At 45.8% G+C, this 19,786-nt stretch overlaps 1 protein-coding gene across 3 annotated transcripts in view; it reads right to left on the reverse strand.

Annotated features, from left to right (window-relative positions):
• Nucleotides 1-5,306: 5,306 nt before the first annotated feature.
• The window catches only part of MYH9 (myosin heavy chain 9), a 428,796-nt gene continuing 414,316 nt past the window's right edge, over nucleotides 5,307-19,786 (reverse strand). For all 3 annotated transcript variants that reach the window (XM_040407416.1, XM_040407417.1, XM_040407418.1), the window contains one exon: nucleotides 5,307-6,192. In XM_040407416.1, the coding sequence (XP_040263350.1) occupies nucleotides 6,084-6,192 (109 nt within the window). In that variant the 3' untranslated portion in view covers nucleotides 5,307-6,083. The remainder of the gene's footprint in view (nucleotides 6,193-19,786) is intronic.

The following is a 19,786-nucleotide window of genomic DNA, read 5'->3' on the forward strand; positions in this document are numbered from 1 at the left end:
ATGGCTGCCTTGGCGAACAGGGCCAAATCAGCGGCCGCGCAGGACATGGCAGATGCCCAAGCGGGAGCCACAGACTCCGCAGTGACCAGGGGGGGGGGGGGGGGGGCCCGGACTGGGCAAGAGAAGGGTGATTCTGTCCAGGAGCAGGGCAGGAGGCACAGGTACCAGTTGACCAAAAGTGGGAGCAGACACTCCATACAGGACCCTATTGGGGTCTGAGAAGAGGTCTTAACGGACTTAGGCATGATGGCCCTCACAAAAAGTGATGAAAAAGTCCTACCGCTCAGGTAACAGCCATTTAGTGAGAGAAGCCTCTCAGTAGCAGCAGGAAGGAGCCGGAGTGCCGATTAGGCTCCGCACCCAGCCGCGATTAGGCTCCGCCCCTCACCGCAGCAGAAAGGAGCTGAAGCGCTGATTGGCTCCGCCCCCGGTCGCGATTAGGCTCCGCCCCATCATAGGAACGCAAAAACAGCGCGCGCTCCGCTCTGTTTAAAGAAGATGAATAAAATGGCCCCCGGCGAGGCAGTAACAAAGATATGGCATCCCCAGAAAGGGGGTGTAAGGCCCAGAGAGAGCGGAGACTGGAGGGGGAAGTGCGCTGCCTGCAGAGAGTAGCCGCTTCATAGAAAATGATATGCTGCCAAAGAAAGCCGTAAGGGGCCGGAGCGTCAAGAGACGCCTGCCCAGCTAAGTGCCTCCAGACCCTTGCGCCCCAGACAGAACAAGCAATGACACCCAGATCCCCTTCACCCAGGAGGCCCATAGGTCTTTGAGAGAGAGATAGAGAGATCACCGAGGATGCAGCTTCATACTTCTCTGCTCCTGCAGATCTTCTCCGTCGACTCCAGGACAAGCAGGTATGCACCTCTTCAGACTTCTGACCTTGGGGTGTCTTCTTTCCGAAATGGGGTCATTTGTGGGGTGTTTGTACTGCCCTGGCATTTGAGGGTCTCCGCAATCATTACATGTATGGCCAGCATTAGGAGTTTCTGCTATTCTCCTTATATTGAGCATACGGGTAATGAGATTTTTTTCTTTCCTTCAGCCTCTGGGCTAAAAGAAAAAATGAATGGCACAGATTTCTTCATTCGCATCGATCAATGTGGATAAAAAAATCTCTGCCAAAAAAAAAGGAGGGGAAAGACGTCTGCCATGACATAGGAGCTCCGCCCAACATCCATACCCACTTAGGCCGTATGCCCTGGCAAACCAGATTTCTCCATTCTCATCAATCGATGTGAATGAATAAATCCTTGCCGGGATTTATTTAATTTTTTTTTATATACAAAGTGTTTGCCAAAGTATATGAACACCGCCGCCTCCTCAGCTCATATGCCTCGGCAAACGTATCTTTTACTGCAGAGGAGAAATCTCGTCTTGCAGCGCCGCATACACCGACTTTTGTGTAATCTGACAGCAGCGCAATGCTTCTGTCAGAATGCACATCAGTGCTGCAGCTAGTCGATCGGTTGGTCCACCTGGAAGGTAAAAAAAACACAAAACAAAAAAGAAAAAACCAGGCCGCAACGCAATAAATTTTATTAACTTTATAATAACTTTTGAACAGAACATAAACTTTTTTTTAACTTTTTGAACTGAAATTTAACTTTTTTGCTTACTGGTGTTTTTTTTTTTTTTACCTTTTATAGGACAAACCTCTCCTTCCCCATGGGACAATGTGCAAAGCGCAAATCGCCCAAAGATGTGGCGAAGTACATTATGCACTTTATCCCAGGTGAAAGGAGAGGTTTGCAGCAGCTGTGAGAGAAAGGGCCCTAATAGCCCTGTGTGCCTGTCCTGTGAGATGCAATCCCTATGCTAAGTGTACCTGTGTGTGGTACTTCCGGAAACACTCCCCTAAGCATAGGGCAGGGTGGGCAGGGCAGTCAGGACAGAAATAGCGGGTGTCACGCCTTATTCCACTCCTGCTACAGACACGACATCTTTTACGGGGTGACGGTTGGGTTGAGGTACCAGCAACGACATTGGGGAAATGTCGCTCGTGTAGACGGCTCACTACACTGGTGGATGGGGCCACTGAACCTTCTGGATACAGGAGGTTCTCGATGATCTCTTCCTGAAATTTGAGGAAGGATCCTGTTCTCCCAGCCTTACTGTAGAGAACAAAACTATTATAGGCAGCCAATTGAATCAAATATACAGACACCTTCTTATACCAGCGTCTGGTGCGTCGGGAAACTAAATAAGGAGCCAACATCTGGTCATTGAAGTCCACCCCTCCCATGAGCGCATTATAGTCGTGGACAGAGGGGCTTTTCAATGACACGGGTTGCCCGTTCTATTTGTATTGTCGTGTCTGCGTGAATGGAGGAGAGCATGTAAACGTCATGCTTGTCTCTCCATTTCACCGCGAGCAGTTCTTGGTTACACAAGGCAGCCCTCTCCCCCCTTGCAAGACGGGTGGTAACGAGCCGTTGGGGGAAGCCCCCGGCGACTAGGTGCCACAGCAGCCAATCTGTTCTAGGAACAAATGCCTGAAGAGGGGCACACTCGTGTAAAAATTGTCCACATAAAGATGGTACCCCTTGCCAAATAAGGGTGACACCAAGTCCCAGACTGTCTTCCCACTGCTCCCCAGGTAGTCAGGGCAACCGACCGGCTCCAGGGTCTGATCTTTTCCCTCATAGATCTGAAATTTGTGGGTATAGCCTGTGGCCCTTTCACAGAGCTTATACAATTTGACCCCATACCGGGCGCGCTTGCTTGGGATGTATTGTTTGAAGCCAAGGCGCCCGGTAAAATGTATAAGGGACTCGTCTATGCAGATGTTTTGCTCAGGGGTATACAAATCTGCAAATTTCTGGTTGAAGTGGTCTATGAGGGGCAGAATTTTGTGGAGTCGGTCAAAAGCTGGGTGGCCTCTGGGACGGGAGGTGGTGTTGTCGCTAAAGTGCAGGAAACGCAGGATGGTCTCAAAACGTGTCCTGGACATAGCAGCAGAGAACATTGGCATGTGATGAATCGGGTTCGTGGACAAATATGACCGCAATTCATGCTTTTTGGTTAGACCCATGTTCAGGAGAAGGCCCAGAAAAATTTTCATTTCGGAAACTTGGACTGGTTTCCACCGGAAAGGCTGAGCATAAAAGCTTCCCGGGTTGGCGGATATAAATTGAGTGGCATACCGATTTGTTTCTGCCACGACTAAGTCCAAGAGCTCCGCAGTCAAGAACAGCTCAAAAAATCCCAGTGCCGAACCGATCTGAGCTGTCTCAACCCGAACTCCAGACTGGGCGGTGAAAGGGGGAACTACAGGTGCGGCTGAAGTTGGGGACTGCCAATCAGGGTTTGCCAGCACCTCAGGGACTCTACGGGCCTGTCTGTGCGGTGGCTGCAACGGGGTAACTATTGCACGTGCCACCGTACCAGCTTCAACTGCCCTTCTGGTGCTCGCCACTTCACCATGTTGTACGGCAGTGCTGGTACTAGGTCCAGGATGGGCTGCGCTGCTGCTGTATGCCTCACCACGTAATCCGACAGTGCCAGCCCCACTCTGCTGCCCTTGAAACGGATCCTGCACAGCCTGTGGTCTAGCAACACGGGACTGGGTACGCCTGGTGCTATCAGGGACCTCAACCTCCTCGTCCGAACTTTGGGTCAGACTGCCACTGCTTTCCACAGGTTCATATTCTGACCCGCTAGATTCATCAGATGAGGGTTCCCATTCCTCATCCGACTGGGTCAGAATCCTGTAGGCCTCTTCAGAAGAATACCCCCTGTTTGACATTTGGACTACTAAATTTAGGGGTATTCCCTGAGACTAACCAAGAAAAAAAGCAAGCCTGTCTTACAAATGGCAGGCTAGCGAAGTACCGGAGGCCGCTGCGATTGATAAAAAATATCAAAACTGATTTTTTTTTATCACCGCAGCGCTTGTAAAGTGATTGTGCAGTGATCAAAAAAAATAAATTTTGTCACTGCGGTGGGGCGGGCGTGGGTGAACGCACGTGTGGGCGACCGATCAGGCCTGATCGGGCAAACACTGCGTTTTGGGTGGAGGGCGAGCTAAGGTGACACTAATACAATTATAGATCTGACTGATCAGTTTTGATCACTTACAGATACTATAAAAGTACAAATGCTGATTAGCGATACGCTAATCAGTGAATAAGCGACTGCGGTGCGGTGGGCTGGGCGCTAACCGACGCTAACTACCTAACCAAGGGACCTAAACTATCCTAAAACTATCAGTCAATACCAGTGAAAAAAAAAAGTGACAGTTTACACTGATCACTTTTTTTCCCTTTCACTAGGTGATTGACAGGGGGCGATCAAGGGGTTAATTGGGGTGATGGAGGGTGATCTGGGGCTAAGTGTGGTGTTGGTGGGTACTCACAGTGATGTCTGCTCCTCTGCTGGAAACGAAAAGGACCAGCAGAGGAGCAGAGAAGCCATTTAACACCTTATATTTATAAATATAAGGTGTTATATGGCTTGTGATTAGATTTTTAAAAAATCAGCAACCTGCCAGCGACGATCATTGGCTGGCAGGTTGCTGACGAAATACTCCTTGAACTTTTGCCGGCCCGCGATGCGCATGCAAGGGCCGGCTCTGACCGAAATCTCGCGTCTCGCGAGAGATGACGCACGGATGCGTCCAGGAGGAATGAATTGACCGCCTCCAGGACGCATCCGTGCGTTAGGCGGTCGGGCGGTGGTTAAAAAAAAAAACGCGTCCCACTACATTGTATGCTATAATTAATTGCTGCAATAGAAAGTACAACTTGTCCTGCAAAAATAAGCCCTCATACAGCTATATGAATGGAAATCTAAAAAAAGTTATGGCTTAATGAAGATGGGGACGAAAAATGAAAATGCAAAAACCTCCAGTATCCTAAGGGTTAAACAAAGGAAAGGGGATTGGGGGGTAGATCTTTATTTTCAGCTTTACTCCATGTCATGGAAATCTCCACCCTTGTACAGGCAGCTTGGCTATGAAATTTTACTTACTAAACCATCAATTGTTTACATGAGTCCATGAGGAAAAGAACATCCAGTGTACAGTATGTTATATATACACAAAGGCATCTTTTAATCATGTGTTTGTAGGTCCTAGTTAATAATCCTTGACATGCATTTCTATTTATTGCTTCATAGGTTTAACCTCACTTCATTTTTTCAGTATAAGTATTACATCAGATTACATTAGAGAATGGAAATTCTAAGGCATTCATTTTCAAGACACGGTTGAAATAACATCACTACATTGTGAAGTATCAGATAATTTGAAAGAGGTTTGTCAGCTATAAACATCGTACACAAATGAAAAAAATTGATGACGGACATTTGCAGTACTGTTAATATTTATTATAAGCAATAGCAAAAACAAATTGCCGTGTGATTCATCATTTCTGAATGCAAACAGGCTGCAGAAAAAAAAATGCACTTGCACGCTTACAGAATAATCTGAAAAGTTGTAATAGCAGGTCTGTAAAGATCTTGTAAATTCTTTTGAATATGTTATTTGGTTTAACAGAACAGTACTATGCATACATTTACCATGATCTGTAATGACTGGCAGTGATGCAAAAATGCATTTGAAAATTGTTTGACCATTAAAATAAGGAGTGCACAGTATATCAGTTCATGTAAGTGGTGCAGAACAGCCAACTCATCAGTTAAACGTTTAACAATTTATCCTTATATAACTTTAGGTATACAAAACACATTTGTAATACAAAAATGTGATCCAAACTTTAAATATTTGGTCCTTAATAGACTTGGACAATGAATTTTGGCAAAATAGCAAAAGACAGATATAACAGACAGAACCATTTCTTGACAAAAAAGTTTCAAGAGGGAAGGTAAACCAAATGCGTTTGCAGCTGCTCCATCAAAGACACTTGGAATTAAGGGAACAAACTACATCACAAATCCACTCATACCAGAAACTGCCTAAACATTTGTAGTTTTGGAGACCTAGCCACAAAACACATTCAATGGAAAATGATTACATATGATCAAGCAATGGCTTTTTATGAAAACAAAATTTAAAGAGTGGGTCATGGCTTTCCAACAAGGTATATTATTTAGAGTTTGAACTCTACATGATGGCTAAATCCCTAATCAGATTTTAAATCACCAGGATCCGCTTTGCTATCCAAATCTTCATCAGAAGCTTCATCAACTCCCTTTCTTCCAACACGTCTTGTAACAAATGGTACATCACGTCTGTATAGAAAAATAATGTATTAGAGAAACATACCAAAAAAATAAAATGTTCTAAAAAAATATATAAATATAGACCAAGTGCATGAGTGAGGTCTCATTTTATCACATTTTCTTTTAAAAGCTAACCACACAGGTTGTGTTCACTTTAATTTGTTTATACAATAGGAAGTCCTACACTTTTCCAATTAAGTAACTGTTCCGTGTAATTTTTCAGAATAAGCTGCCATGTGTTTGTACATGAAGAATACCACCATTTATGGCCAGGTCATTCATCATGACTCGCATCTGCCATTAAGTAGTACTTCCCTCTGCAATTTGAAAGTAGTTCTATACTTATTAGTCTTCATCCACTAGCTCAGAAAGAGTCGATACACAGAACATGGATAAACTGGGCACTATACATTCTAAACATACAAGAGAAAATAGGGCATCTCATGAGTGGTTGCACTGGTGTAAATACCTCAAACACACTTAACTGGTTGTCTGTAGATAGTCCTTAATATGCAAAAAAAAAAAAAGTAAACAAGGCCCCAGGTCCAGAGGGATTACACACTAGAGTTCTAAAAGAGCTCAGTTCAGTACTGCTTTGCCTCTGTTCATAATATTTACAGATTCTTTAACCACTTAAAGACCACAGGTTTAAACCCCCCTAGTGACCAGGCCCTTTTTTACAAATCCGCACTTCACAACTTTAACGGTTTATTGCTCGGTCATGCAACTTGGCACCCAAATGAATTTTACCTCCTTTTCTTCTCACAAATACAGCTTTCTTTTGGTGGTATTTGATTGCTGCTGAGATTTTTAGTTTTTCTGATATTAATCAAAATAGACCACAATTTTTGTCAAAGAAAGTGTATTTATAACTTTCTCTGGCTAAATTGTTCAAATATAATTACATTTCTATACAAGTTTGTGTCAGAATTTATTGTGCTACATGTCTTTGATAAAAAAAAAATCCAATAAGTGTATATTTATTGGTTTGCGCAAAAGTTATAGCGTTTACAACCTATGGTACAAAAATGTGAATTTCCGCATTTTGAAGCAACTCTGACTTTCTGAGCACCTGTCATGTTTCTTGAGGTGCTAGAATGCCAGGATAGTATAAATACCCCCCAAATGACCCCATTTTAGAAAGAAGACACCCCAAAGTATTCGCAGAGGGGCATGGTGAGTATGTATGATTTTTTTTTCACAAGTTAGCGGAAAATGACACTTTGAGGAAAAATAAAGTTTCCATTTCTGCTAACTTCTGGCAAAAAAAAGAAAAATCTCCCACGGACTCACTATGCCCCTCAGTGAATACCTTGGGGTGTCTACTTTCCGAAATGGGGTCATTTGTGGGGTGTGTTTACGGTTCTGGCATTTTGGGCGGGGCTAAATTATGAGCAACCCTGTAAAGCCTAAAGGTACTCGTTGGACTTTCGGCCCCTTTACGCAACTGGGCTGCAAAAAAGTGTCACACATGTGGTATCGCCGTACTCAGAAGAAGTAGGGCAATGTGTTTTGGGGTGTATTTTTACATATACCCATGCTGGGTGAGAGAAATATCTCTGTAAAGTGACAACTTTGTATAATTTTTTTTTTTTAAAGTTATTTACAGATATATTTCTCACAACACAGTATGGGTATATGTAAAAATACACCCCAAAACACATTGCCCTACTTCTTCTGAGTACGGCGATACCACATGTGTGACACTTTTTTGCAGCCTAGGTGCACAAAGGGGCCCAAATTCCAAATGAGTACCTTTAGGATTTCACAGGGCATTTTTTACGCATTTGGATTCCAAACTACTTCTCACGCTTTAGGGCCCCTAAAAAGCCAGGGCAGTATAAATACCCTACAAGTGATCCCATTTTGGAAAGAAGACACCCCAAGGTATTCCGTGAGGGGCATGGCGAGTTCATAGAAGATTTTTTTTTTGGCACAAGTTAGCGGAAAATGATTTTTTTTTTTTTTTTTTCTTACAAAGTCTCATATTCCACTAACTTGTGACAAAAATACTTCAATTACTCTTACCGGTAATATGTTTTCCATGAGCCCATGACAGCACCTGTGAGAGATCCTCCCCCTTCCGGACAGGAAACAGGAACTTCCCAGATCTTTAAATTGGTCCCATGCCTTCCACCGTTCAGTATTTGACAAGATTCCTGCCTGGTGGAATGGGCTGAAAAATCTGAAGTGACCTGACAATCTGATAGTGAATATGCCAAACCTATCGCTCGCTTGATCCATCTGGCTAAGGTACGGCTTGTAACTTTTGAGCCCCTGTTCTGACCCTGAAACTGAACAAACAGCTGCAGGGTTCTTCTAAAGCCCTTCGTAGACTCCAAATATGCACAGACACACCTTCTAACATCTAAAGTATGAAAGGATCTTTCTCCTTCATTCTTTGGGTCCTGACAAAAGGAAGGGAGAACTATTTCCTGAGACTTATGGAATACCGACACTACTTTGGGCAGGAATGCAGGATCTGGTTTGAAAACAATCCTATCCTCCAGAATCTGAGTATATGGTGGGGAAGGGGACAAAGCGGACAGCTCTCCTACTCGTCTGGCAGATGTAATGGCCACTAAAAATACGGTCTTATAGGACAACATCTTTAAGGGGATGTCCCCCAGAGGCTCAAATGGAGCCTTGGTTAGAGCAGAAAGAACCAGGTTAAGGTCCCATGGGGCTGACTTAGATTTAACTATAGGACATAGTCTAGAGGATCCCTTAATGAACCTTTTGACCCAAGGATGAGTAGCCAATCGAAAGTCAAACAGGACACTCAGTGCCGAGACCTGTACCTTGAGAGTGCTGGGTTTAAGCTTTTTGTTAAGGCCTTCCTGTAAAAAGTTCAAAATTAACGGGATGTTGGGTGAGTTCAAGTCTAAGCCTGGACCTGCAAACCGAAGGAAGGTTTTCCATACCCTCAGATAGATTTCGGAGGCGACTTTTTTCCTACTAGCTAGGAGAGTCCCGATGACTTGTTCTAATAGGCCTCTAGATCTGAAGAATGTCCTCTCAAAATCCAAGCTGTCAGGTGGAGGTTCTTGACTTCCGGATGATGTAGAGGGCCCTGATATAATAGGTCCTGTCTTTCTGGAAGCACCCAGGGATCGACTATTGATCGTCTCCTCAACCAAGCAAACCAGACTCTTCTTGGCCAGAATGGTGCTATTAGTATCACTGTCGCCTGTTCCCCCCTGATCTTCTGGATCACTCTGGGCAATAGGCTGATGGGAGGGAAGGTATAGACTAGGCCCTTCCCCCATGTCTGTGAGAGCGCATCTGTGCCTATCGACTGATCCTTCCTGCTGAGAGAAAATAACTTTTCGCACTTTTTGTTTTCCACCGAGGCGAATAGATCTATCGTAGGGGATCCCCATAGGGCCTGTATTTGGTGAAACACTTCCTGATTCAGACACCAATTCGCCTGACTGAATCTGTGTCTGCTGAGAAAGTCTGCCTGATGATTCTCTGAGCCTTTCAAGTGAACCGCTGAGAGAGAAAGAGCTTTCCCCTGTATTAACAAGAAAATCCTGGATGCCAGCTCCATAGTTGATAGGATCTTGTCCCCCCCTTGTTTGTTTATATAAGCTACCACGAGGCGTTGTCTGATAGGATCCTGACATGTTTTTGAGACAAAAAAGGGAGACTTTCCTCTAGTTAGCACAGGACTGCTCTTAACTCCCTGGCATTCTGGGACTGAGCACTCTGGTCTCTTGACCAAGGACCTTGGAAAAACCCCAAAACTGAATGGGCCCCCCATCCCCAAGGGCTTGCGTCGGTGGTTATTATCAAGGGGTCGTGTCTCACCCACTCTACCCCCTGACCGAGGTTCGAAGCTTTTAGCCACCAAGCTAGGGACCGGGTTACTGACCCCGGGACCACAATCTTGTAATCCAGGGATAGCGACCTCCCGTCCCATTTGGACAAAATGAGCCATTGCAGTATTCTGGACCTGAATTGGGCCCACCTCACAGCCGGAATACAAGCCGTCATCAGACCCAGAATGGACATAGCTTTCCTTAAGGAGACTTCCTTGGTTTTGCTAAAAGACCTGATCTTCTGCTGAATACCCTCTTTCTTGTCTGCCGGAAGATAAGATTTCTGAGTCTGAGAGTCTAATAGGATGCCTAGAAAAACACATTTGGATGTTGGAATCAGGGATGATTTCCCAATTTATTAACCAGCCCAGGATCATCAGGATCCCCAGGACCTTCTGTATCTGAGATTTCAACAGCTCTGGGGACTGCCCTACCAAGAGAAGGTCGTCCAGGTATGAGACTATAATGATGTCCGACCTTCTTACTTCTGATTGATTACCCCATCTTCACTGCTACCCTCAGGTATCTTTGGGACAAAGGATGAATGGGCACGTGATAGTAGGCATCTTTTATGTCTATTGAGGCCATCACGCAGTTGGGGAACAGATGGAGGACCGTGGAGGAGATGGATTCCATCCTGAATTTCTGGTAGGACAGATGCTGGTTGAGACCCTTCAGATTTATAATCAGCCTGAACGGGCTTGGGGACCAGAAATAGGGTTGAATAAAAACCCTCTCCTTGTTCGTCCTTTGGGACTGGAACAAGGACTGCCTTTTCCAGGAGGTTGTTTATTTCCTCCGAAAGTGCCACCTATTTTGGAGAATTTTGGTTTAATGAAGTAATTTTGAATGTCCTGGGTGGTAGTCTCTTGAAGTCTAGGCGATAGCCTTCCTTTATAATATCCATTACCCAGGCGCTTGCGGTAATATTTCGCCAGGCTAGAAAAAATAAAGAAAGACGACCGCCCACTTGGCGTCTGGCGTCATTGTTGAGTGGAACTTGATGTTTGAGGTCTGGATTTAAACAGCACACTTTTTGATTTATCAGATCTCCACTCCCTCCTTTTCTTTTGATCCCCAAAAGCTTTCCTTCTTTCATTACTCCGAAATGGCTTCCCCTGCTTAGGAAAGGACGGTGCTGGAAATCCTTTTTTCTTATCAGATGCCTTATCTAAAATATCATCTAAGGCTGATCCAAACAAAAAATCTCCTTGGCAAGGGAGGGCACAAAGCTTAGATTTTAAAGCTACATCGCCCTTCCACCCCTTCAACCATAACGACCTTCTGGCTGAATTGGACAGTGCAGCTGCCCTAGCGGAAAGCCTCAATGCGTCAGCGGAGGCATCAGAGATAAAGTCCACTGCACTGGACATAGTTTGTATAGCCTCCAGCAGCTGATCTCTAGGAGTCTTGTTCTCTATATGAGACTCCAATTCCTCCAACCAGAGCTTTAATGACCTTGCCACCGAGGTAGTCGCTATATTTGGTTTAAAGGCAGAAGTGGAAGCTTCCCAATTCTTCCTTAAGTATGCATCAGCCCTTTTGTCCATGGGATCTTTCAGGGACCCTAAATCCTCAAACGGGAGAGCTGACTTCTTATTTATCTTCGCTACGGGAGCGTCTACCCTCGGTACCTCCTGCCAAGCTGACACTTCTTGATCGTCAAAGGGGTACTTTCTCTTGACCGCTCTAAGGATAAAGAATTTATCGGGCTTCTCCCATTCACGTTTAATCAGGTCCTTGATACAGTCCTAAATGGGGAAAACCCTAGACTTTTTAGGCTTTAGGCTCTCAAACATTAGCTCTGGTCTAGACCTGGACTCCTTTTCCTCCTCAAGCTCCATCGTGGATCTAACCGCCTTCAATAATAGGTCCGTATCTTCCGCTCTAAACAACGGCTTCCCTGTCAAATCCTCAGAAGTGGAATCTGAGTCTGCAATAGCGCCCTCCTCAGACCCAGAGTCCATAGTATCCTCCACTATCGCCTGGGCCCTCTTATGTCTGGATGAGCTAGGCAGGGATTTTTTAAGCTCCTCTACAGACAAACAGACTTCATTTTTTACTAAATCTTGGATACCCTGCAATAAAGATGGTGACTCCTCTGCCACTAACTTATTCAGACATGGTTGACAACATGTTTTGGAGTAGGACGAAGCCAACTTCCGTTTGCAAATTCCACACTTAGCTCTTTTGTGGGAAGCTTTTCTTGGGGCTTCTTTAACCTGCATTTAATAAAACAGCCTAATCAGTCTAACTTGACCATAATAACTCCCCAAAGGGAGATGGTGGGGGTTAACCCCTCTTACCCCCAGGAGTACCATGCTGGATTCCGAAAGCTGCTCCTGTCTGTCGGTGCGCTGTTGTACTTCCCCCTTCTTCTTGCATCATAATGCTGCTTAAAGGGGGGCCAATGGAGGGCTGTAGGTGCCGCTTGCGTCCGGTAAATATCTCCTGCTGCTACTCCCTCCACGCTGGCTGGCGTTCCCTTTTTCAAATGGGCCGCGCAGCGCCCACCATGTTAAGCTCCTCCCCCTTTCGGCCAGTGGAACGCATGCGTCACTTCCGGTGCGACGCGCACGTCCAGCACAGCCAGCCTCAATGAGAGGAGAAGACGCACCTCCCCCCTCATGCCGCGACTTCGCCGGCAGGCAGGGACACAAGGCAGCATCAGGCATCCCCCCCATGGCTCCTGAAGGGAAAAAAAAAAAAATTGCAGACGCCGGGCTTCTCAGCGGCTCCTAGTGGAGACTTACGCCGACAGGTACCTCCACTAGGTTTCTCTTTAACCCTAGAGGTCCTGCAGCCGAAAAATAGACCTAGAAAGAAATCCTCCTGTCCCTGAACAGGAAATAGGAAAGAACTGAACGGTGGAAGGCATGGGACAAATTTAAAGATCTGGGAAGTTCCTGTTTCCTGTCCGGAAGGGGGAGGATCTCTCACAGGTGCTGTCATGGGGCATAATGGAAAATTAAATTTTACATTAACTCGCCATGCCCCTCACGAAATACCTTGGGGTGTCTTCTTTCCAAAATTGGGTCACTTGTGGGGTATTTATACTGCCCTGGCATTTTAGGGGCCCTAAAGCGTGAGAAGTCGTTTGGAATCCAAACGCCCTGTGAAATCCTAAAGGTACTCATTGGAATTTGGGCCCCTTTGTGCACCTAGGCTGCAAAAAAGTGTCACACATGTGGTATCGCCGTACTCAGAAGAAGTAGGGCAATGTGTTTTGGGGTGTATTTTTTACATATACCCATGCTGGGTGAGAGAAATATCTCTGTAAATTGACAACTTTGCATAAAAAAATATAAAAAGTTGTCATTTACAGAGATATTTCTCACACACAGGATGGGTATGTGTGAAAATACACCCCAATACACATTGCCCTACTTCTCCCGAGTACGGAGATACCACATGTGTGACACTTTTTTGCAGCCTAGGTGCGCAAAGGGGCCCAAATTCCAATGAGTACCTTTTAGGAGGGCATTTTTAGACATTTGGATTCCAGACTTCTCACACTTTAGAGCCCCTAAAATGCCAGGGCAGTATAAATACCCCACATGTGACCCCATTTTGGAAAGAAGACACCCCAAGGTATTCTGTGAGGCGCATGGCGAGTTCATAGAAGATTTTTTTTTTTGGCACAAGTTAGCAGAAATAGATTTTTTTTAGTTTTTTCTCACAAAGTCTCCCTTTCCGCTAACTTGGGACAAAAAGTTCAATCTTTCATGGACTCCATATGCTCCTCAGCGAATACCTTGGGGTGTCTTTTCAAAATGGGGTAATTTGTGGGGTGTTTGTACTGCCCTGGCATTTGAGGGTCTCCACAATCATTACATGTATGGCCAGCATTAGGAGTTTCTGCTATTCTCCTTATATTGAGCATACGGGTAATGAGATATTTTTTTTCCATTCAGCCCCTGGGCTGAAAGAAAAAATGAACGGCACAGATTTCTTCATTCGCATCGATCAATGTGGATGAAAAAATCTCTGCCAAAAAATGTGCAAAAAATAAAATAAAAAAAAGAGGGGAAAGGAGTCTGCCAGGACATAGGAGCTCCGCCCAACATCCAAACCCACTCAGCTCGTATGCCCTGGCAAACCCGATTTCTCCATTCACATCAATCGATGTGGATGAATAAATCATTGCCAAATTATAATTTTTTTTTTATACAAAGCATATGAACACCGCCCCTCAGCTCATAAGCCTCGGCAAACGTATCTTTTTTTACTGCAGAGGAGAAATCTCGTCTTGCAGCGCCGCATACACCGACTTTTGCGTAATCTGACAGCAGCGCAATACTTCTGTCAGAATGCACATCAGTGCTGCAGCTGGTTGATCGCTTGGTCCACCTAGAAGATAAGAAAAAAAAAAAAACAGGCTGCAACGCAAGACCTCTGTGTGCCTGTCCTAGGGCAGGCTGGTCAGGACAAAAAACGGTGGTGTCACGTCTTATTCCAGCCCTGCTACAGATACTACATCTTTTTCTTGGGAAACGGTGAGTTGGGGTACCAGGATAGACACTCGGGAAGTGTCTGGCATGTAGCTGACTCACTACATCAGGGACTTGGGGCACGGACCCTCCTGGATACAGGAGTTCCGAAATGATCTCTTCCTGGAATTTTAGGAAGGATCCTGTTCTCCCAGCCTTACTGTAGAGAACAAAACTATTATAGACAGCCAATTGAATTAAACAGACACCTTCTTATACCAGCGTCTGGTACGGCGGGACACTAAATAGGGAGCCAACATCTGGTCATTGAAGTCCACCCCTCCCATGTGAAGGTTATAGTCGTGGACAGAGGGGTTTCTCAATGACTCTAGTTGCCCTTTCAATTTGCACTGTCGTGTCTGCGTGAATGGTGGACAGAAGGTAAACGTCCCTCTTGCCCCTCCACTTCACCACAAGCAGTTCTTGGTCACACAAGGCAGCCCTCTCCCCCCGTGCAAGTCAGGTATTAACGAGCCGTTGGGGGAAGCCCCGGCGACTAGGTCGCGCGGTGCCACAGCATTGAATTCCGACTAGATGTAAGTGCCGAAAGAGGGCCACACTGGTGTAAAAATTGTCCACGTATAAGTGGTACCCCTTGTGGAGTAAGGGTGACACCAAGTCCCAGACAATCTTACCACTGCTCCTCAGGTAGTCAAGGCATCCAACCGGCTCCAGTTTTGAGTCTTTTCCCTCATAGACCCTAAAACGATATGTATAGCCTGTGGCCCTTTCACAGAGCTTATACAGTTTGACCCCATACTGGGCGTGCTTGCTGGGGATGTACTGTTTGATGCCAAGGCGCCCAATAAAATGTATAAGGGACTAGTCTATGCAGATGTTATGATTGGGGGTATACGCATTTGCAAATCTGGATGACAAATGGTCTATGAGGGGCCGAATTTTGTGGAGCCGGTCATAAGCAGGGTGGCCTCTTGGATGACAGGTTTTATTGTCAGCGAAATGCATAAAGCACATGATGACCTCAAAACGTGCCCTGGACATTGCAGCAGAGAACATGGGCATGTAATGTATTGGGTCTTTAGACCAATAGAACCGCAATACATTTTTTTTAGTTAGACCCATGCTGAGGATAAGGCCCAAAAAATTTTTTAATTCGGAAACTAACTGGTTTCCACCGGTAAGGCTGGGCATAGAAGCTTTCCGGATTGGCGGTTATATAGTCTGTGGCGTAGCGGTTGGTTTCTGCCACAACTAAGTCAGAGATCCGCGGTGAAGAACAGCTCAAAAAACTCAAGGCCCGATCCTAAATGAGCTGTCTCTACGCGAACTCCAGACTGGGCGGTGAAAGGGGGCAATACGGGTGCGGCGGAAGCAGGGGAGTGCCAATTAGGGTTTGCCAGCACCTCTGGGATACTAAGGGCTCTACGGGCCTGTGAACGTGGTGGCTGCGACGGGGGAGTTAATGCACGTGCCACCGTACCAGCTTGAACTGCCCTTCTGGTGCTCGCCACTTCACCAGGGAATACGGCTGGTAGAAGGTCCAGGATGTGCTGCGCTGCATAAAAAAGATCAGCGCTAGCACCACTCTGCTGCAAATGAGGCTCATCATGCGGGGTATGCAGAACACTGACATGGGATCGGGTACGCCTGACCGTAGCAGGGACCTCAACCTCGTCATCTTCACTAGCAGTTAGAGTGCCACTGCTGTCTACAGGTTCATATTCTGAACCACTGGATTCAGCGGGTGAGGCGTCCCCATCGCTTTCATCCATCACGGCCAGAATCCTTTAGGCCTCTTCAGCGGAATACCCCTTGTTTGACATTTTGGACTAACTAAATTTAGGGGGTATTCCTCTGAGACTACCCAGGAAAAAGAGCAAACCTGCCTAGTAAAAAGGAGTGCTTGCAAAGGAAAGCTGCGATCGCTAATAAAGATCCAAAAAGCTCAAAAGTGATCTTTATAGCGGCGCAGCGATTTTACAGTGTTTTTGCAGTGATCAGAAAAAAATTAAATTCTGTCACTGCGGTGGACTGAACGCAAGTGTGCGCACAAGATCAGGCCTGATCGGGCGAACACTGCATTTTTTTGTAGAGCCTAAGGTGACCCTAATGTACAGATATAGATCTGATTGCGATCAGTCTTGATCACTTACAGATACTATATAGTACTAGTGCTGATTAGCGACAGTGATGACGCTAATCAGCGACTTATCAGTGACTGCGGTGCGGTGGGCTGGGCGCTAACTACCTAACAAGTAGCTAACTACCTGGCGGTGATGAGGGACCCTTACAGGGGGGTGATCAATGACAGGGGGGTGATCAGGGAGTCTATATGGGGTGATCAGGGGTTAATAAGTGACGGGGGGGGGGGTAGTGTATGTGTGGTGATTGGTGCTACTTACAGAGCTGCCTGTGTCCTCTGGTGGTCGATCCAAGCAAAAGGGACCACCAGAGGAGCAAGTAGCAGGTATATCGGACACTATTTACAAAATAGCGTCTGACATATCTATTTCATTGGATCTTTTAAAAATCTACAGCCTGCCAGCCAATGATCGCTGCCGGCAGGCTGTAGTTGAACTGCGCGATCCTGTGAGTGCGCGTTCACAGGAAATCTCGGGTCTCACGAGATGATGCCTATTGGCGTCATCGAGACCTGAGAGCACCACCGTCCTGATGCCTATAGGCGTTAGTGTGACGGGAGGTGGTTAATGACCAGGCATTGTACCAAGAGACTGGCGCAAGGCGAATGTGGTACCCATTTCCAAAAAGGGTGCTTGGTCTTCACTAGGAAATTATAGACCAGTAAGCTTAACATGCATATTAGGAAAAATGTTTGAGGGCCTTCTATGGGACTACATACAGGATTATGTAACCGTCAATAAGTGATAGCCAACATGGTTTACTAAGAATAGAAGCTGTCAAACTAACCAGATATGTTTTTTTGAGGACGCGAGTAGAAGCCTGGACAGAGGGAAGGCTGTCGATATTGTGGTTTTGGACTTTGCAAAGGAGTTTGATACTGTCCCACATGGACGACTAATGGGTAAATTGAGGTCTTTTGTAAGGTTAAAACATGTAAAGTGGAATACCAGCTCACTATATCTGCGGTTTAGATGTATCCGCGTGCTCGGTGTCCTGGTTTTTCAACCTCCTTGTTCAGGTACAGAGAAATAATGGGTAAATTCAGACTCCAGCACTCACTTTTTTTGAAGTATCAAGTTCTCCATCTTTATTCAGTAATTGTGCACAGACAATACAGGACTCAAATTCTCTCTGGTGTAGGCTGTTGACACGTTTCGAAAGAATCTTATTCGTAACAGTGGAGTGCATTTGGTGCTCTCAGGTTTAAATAGGAACTCAAGTGTGTTTAATTAGCGCTGTAGTTACTCCCACCCGTGACCAAGCACAGGGTGGAGAGAGAAAATATGGGGCAATCCAACATGGGGCAATCCAACCTATGGTCAAAAGGACACCGGGTTAACATCAAGGACACATCAGAAGTCCTCCGATAATTTTATAACAAACAATGGAACTCCAAATATAGATGGCTTACGGCAGATGTGGTTGCATTATACCCCTCTATCCCACATTCCATTGCACTTGAAGCATTGGAGTATCATCTCCACAAGTGCAGTGGTTATGGAGATGACTTCATAGATTATGTCCTGGATGTAACCCGCTTCCTTATGTGCCATAATTATATTTATTTGATAATGTGTTTTACCTTCAACCACAAGGTGTTTCAATGGGGGCCAAATACTCTCCAGCCCTCGCCAACCTAACTATGATTTACTGGGAGCAAAAATACATATATAATGTCAATAATCCTTTTGCCCACTGTTTGAACTGGTATGGCAGGTACATCGATGATCTGCTCATAATATGGAGTGGCGATGTACCTGCTATACATAAGTTCATACAGTACATACAGAATAACAACTACAACCTTAAATTCACATACAGTGAGGATTCAAGCATGATGAATTTTTTGGATCTAAGACTTACGGGCATTCCAAATAAAGTCATCCAGACAGAAACGTATAGAAAAGAGATTGCAGGGAATACAATTCTACGGGCAGACAGTCATCACTGTCATCACACTATTAAATCTATCCCAGTGGGAGAATTTATACGGGCCAGGAGAAACTGCAACACACTAGAGGCCTTTAAACGTGAATGCCAAGTAATATGGAGGCGCCTCTTGGATAGAAAGTATCCTGAATGGATGATCTCAAGAGTCTTACAATTAGCAAAAAATAATCCCAGGGAATCATTGCTTTTCAAAAATAAAAACAGAAATAAAAATAAAAGGGAGGTTGGCAAAAACAAATACAGAAATAAAATGATACAAAAACAAGCAGAACATATTGTCGGAAAAAATAACAATATAGAGCCAAAAGAGGAGTTAAATGAAAACAACAAAAATAAATAAATACAACCTACTCTAGTACTTACATACAGCCGCCAATACAATTTAATCCGAAACATTATTAAAAAATACCTTCCAGTACTACATGAGGACAACATACTCAATACGGTACTTAACCACCTCAGCCCCCAGTGCTTAACCCCTTAAGGACGCAGGGCGTACCGGTACGCCCTATTTCCCGAGTCCTTAAGGACCAAGGGCGTACAGGTACGTCCTGACTTAAATTCGGAATTCCGGCGCCGCAGGGGTTAATCGGAACGGGACGCCGGCTGAAATCATTCAGCCGGCATCCCGTAACAACGCAGGGGGGGGTCATTTGACCCCCCCGTATCGGCGATCGCAGCAAACCGCAGGTCAATTCAGACCTGCGGTTTGCTGCGCTTTTTGCAGTTTCTGATGCCCGCGGTCCCTGACCGCGGGGATCAGAAACTTTAGAGTGGCTAAAATCATTATTTTTCACCCCCCCCCTGCACCCCTGCACGATTTTATGCCGGAGGGTGGTGCGGGGGGGGGGTGTCGCAGGCGGTGGGGGCGTTGCGGGAGGCGGGCGGTGCGGCAGGCGGGATCGCGATCCCCCGCCCGCCTCCCCATGAACGATCGTTGGCTTCTAGTGGGTATACCAGGGTGCCAGCACATTGCTGGCACCCTGGTATAAACGGCTGACATCTGTGAAGATGTCAGCCGTTTAACCCTTTCCATACCGCGGTCCGTACGGACCGCTGTATGGAAAAAGTTAACTGTCATTGGTCAGGGAGCTCCCTCCCTCTCCATCGGGGGGCTGCTGTGGCTTTGCAGCCCCCCGATGGAGAGGGAGAGAGCCCCCCTCAGCCCCGTCCTTACCCTTCCCCGTCTGCGAAGTTCTGAGCAGACGGGGAGGGTTCCCATGGCAACAGGACGCC

The sequence above is a fragment of the Bufo bufo genome, chromosome 9 (genome assembly GCF_905171765.1).
Source record: "Bufo bufo chromosome 9, aBufBuf1.1, whole genome shotgun sequence".
NCBI classification, from domain to species: Eukaryota; Metazoa; Chordata; class Amphibia; order Anura; family Bufonidae; genus Bufo; species Bufo bufo.